This window comes from Guillardia theta (assembly GCF_000315625.1).
Source record: "Guillardia theta CCMP2712 unplaced genomic scaffold GUITHscaffold_62, whole genome shotgun sequence".
NCBI lineage: Eukaryota > Cryptophyceae > Pyrenomonadales > Geminigeraceae > Guillardia > Guillardia theta.
The window spans coordinates 187,256-189,918 of record NW_005434612.1 but is presented as its reverse complement, the minus strand read 5'-3'; the positions used below and the strand labels follow the sequence as shown (position 1 = coordinate 189,918).

At 51.9% G+C, this 2,663-nt stretch overlaps 2 protein-coding genes across 2 annotated transcripts in view; one reads left to right on the top strand and one right to left on the bottom strand.

Moving 5' to 3' along the window:
* GUITHDRAFT_112815 (hypothetical protein) overlaps positions 1-798 on the top strand; it is a gene marked incomplete at both ends in the record, with an annotated part of 2,305 nt that extends 1,507 nt beyond the window's left edge. Inside the window, 2 exons of the mRNA XM_005828005.1 lie at positions 247-385; positions 702-798. Of these exons, the coding sequence (XP_005828062.1) occupies positions 247-385; positions 702-798 (236 nt within the window). The remainder of the gene's footprint in view (positions 1-246; positions 386-701) is intronic.
* A 90-nt stretch (positions 799-888) lies between these two features.
* On the bottom strand, positions 889-2,649 carry GUITHDRAFT_164467 (hypothetical protein; the record flags this gene model as incomplete). Its single annotated transcript, XM_005828004.1, has 7 exons — positions 889-1,330; positions 1,484-1,530; positions 2,143-2,182; positions 2,242-2,297; positions 2,419-2,501; positions 2,533-2,593; positions 2,623-2,649. The coding sequence occupies 7 exons, from the start codon at positions 2,647-2,649 to the stop codon at positions 1,150-1,152; spliced, it is 495 nt and encodes a 164-aa protein (XP_005828061.1). The 3' UTR covers positions 889-1,149.
* Positions 2,650-2,663: the final 14 nt, after the last annotated feature.

Sequence of the window (2,663 nt, the reverse complement as noted above, 5' to 3'; positions counted from 1 at the left end):
CCTCCTCCTCCTCGCTTGCCCTCCTCCTTCTCCTCCTACCTCCTACTCCTCCTCGCTCCTCCTCCTCCTCCTCCTCCTCCTCCTCCTACTACTACTACTACTACTACTACTACTACTACCCCCTCCTAGCTCCTCCTCCTCTGTCTTTCTCACCCTTGCCGCCAGCCTGCTCTTCTCGCAGGAGTTTCGCCTTCCTGACGGTAACGCCCCCGTCCTATCCTCCTCCCCCTCTCATAAGGTCACCAGTCCTCCGCCTGTGGGACAGCATCCTGGCGCAAGAGGACGAGCTGCGAATGCCCTTCGTCCTCCACCTCTGCTGCGCCATGGTGATCAGGATCCGGGCTGACCTCCTGCAGGAGGAGGACTTTGCGGAGAATCTACAGAGGTGAGTTCTCCTCTCCTCTCCTCTCCTCTCCTCTCTTCTCCTCTCTTCTCCTCTCCACTTCTTTGCTACTCACAGTCATCGTGGTCGTGCTAGTATCATCTTCCTCGATATGACCGTCTCCTTCTCGTTCTCCTTCACTTTCCCCTTCTTCTCCTCCTTCCTTTCATTTCAATCATCATCGAAACCATCTCCATCACCACCATCACTATCTCCATCACCACCATCACTATCTCCATCACCACCATCACTATCTCCATCACCACCATCACTATCTCCCTTCATCTCCTCGCCGTATCCCTCCTGATCCTTTTTCAAGGCTCCAGCAGTATCCCCGTGACTTCGACATCGAGGATCTCATTTACGAGGCAAAGAGGCTCGAGGGGCTGTCGGGAGCGATGCAGATCGAAGTGTGAGGAAGGAGAGGAGAAAAAGGACAGGAGGAGAGGAGGAGAGGAGCGCAGAGGGGAGGAGGAGAGGAGGAGAGGAGGAGAGGAGCGCAGAGGGGAGGGAGAGGCACAAGAGGGAGGGGAGAAAAACAGTGAAGATGAAGGCAGGAATGGAAAAGAAAGAGCAGAAGACTTGAGTCACTTTGACGCGTCTCTATATACAAACCTCCTCCTCCTCCTGCCTCTCCCCGCCTCCTCCTTCCTCCCCACTTCTGTCTTCAATTCTCTTTCACCTTTTTGGCTTTCTTCGGACGTTCTCCTCCTCCCCGCGAGAGCCTCGGGTGATCAACGTCAGCAGCAGGCCTGAGCTCAGCATGCTCACCAGAACGCCTCGATGCTCGTCGACCTCACATACTCGTCGAGCTCCTCGTCTCGCAGATTACTCACAGTGAAGCTCCTGCAAGGTCGATGAGTCAGACCGGCTCTCCTCCTCTCCTCGCCCCCAGCTTCCGACTTGAGCGAGTCGATCCTGTGATGGAAATCCTCGATCACGTCGGGTCTGAGAAGCAGCATCAGCACGAGACAAACTTAAGATACTTCTTGTTCTGATAGAGTCCTCAAGGATTCAAAGTGGGAAACAATGCAAGCAAATGCTGCTGATTTTATGGACAGAGGGAAATGGAGAAGAAGATCCGAAAACATAGCAACACACCTGTGGTTCGCTGCTGCACAGAGCATTACGGTGTCGGGCCCAACAACCTGCAACAAACAGGGAAAATCAACAAGGATGAAGAGAAGAAATTCCTGACCCTAAGTACAAACAAGCAGCCTCGAGTTGAAGTTTGCTGTTTGCTATCATCTCAATGTTCGGACCGGAGTCGACTTACTTCGAAACAAAACAACTCGGCGAGAGGGCAGATGTAAGATTGACAAGAGGACCAGCCTCGAATGAAAAGACAAGAACGGGAAAACTTGCGACCACTAAAGTGCATTGCAAAACCCCATAAAGGCTGATTGAGGTTGCAGAGATTTCCAGAGATGGTGAGGTAAGATCAAGACGATCGTTAGGTCACGGGAGCTAGAAACGTTGTTAGAGACAAGAACTCAACTGTTGTTAGGAAGATTGGTAAGGATTTCAGAAAGAAGTAAGATCGGTGAGCACGTTAGGAACATCGTTACAAACATCGCTAGCTGGTTAGAAGTCATCTTCCCAATATCGTTAGCGATGGTAAACATTGCTTTTCAACCCTGGTTAGGACAACAACTGTACATGGTCAACACAGATCTGTGCAGATCGTTAGATCAATCCTTAGATCGAGGAGTCACGTTGATTTGTTACAGAGACCCTTTCTCGCCTTACTGCCTTCGCACCTCTTTGATAGTTGCAATCAAGATTTCAGGGATCCCTTGCCTGAATCGAGATTGTGAGGGAAAGAAGCTCAACAAACATCATCATGAATGATTCCATACCTGTAGATGCAGTCTGTACATATCACCAAGTCAGGCCACTTCCCCTTGAAATGCTCCTAAGAAAGCAAAAACGAGGTAAAACGACAATCGTATCCTTTCCTTTCCCCCCTCCCTTCCTTTCCCTCCCCCCCCCGCTCCCTCCTTCCCTTCCCCCGCCCAGAACTCTCGCTGCCGCACCTTCAAGACAGCCCTTGCCGCCTTGCTATCCCCCCAGGTCAACGGAGAGCAGACAGCGCGTCCTAGGAAGGATTCCTCGTTGTCTGTACGTGAAGTCATCGCAAGCCTCTCAACCCAACGACTCTCTCGCGCCTTGGATCACTTGCTTCAGTCGCGGACATACTCCCGCAAGATCCTATCAAGGACATCAGAGTTCCAAACAACCTGCTCCATGCCCTCCATGCCCTCCATGCCCTCCCTCCCCC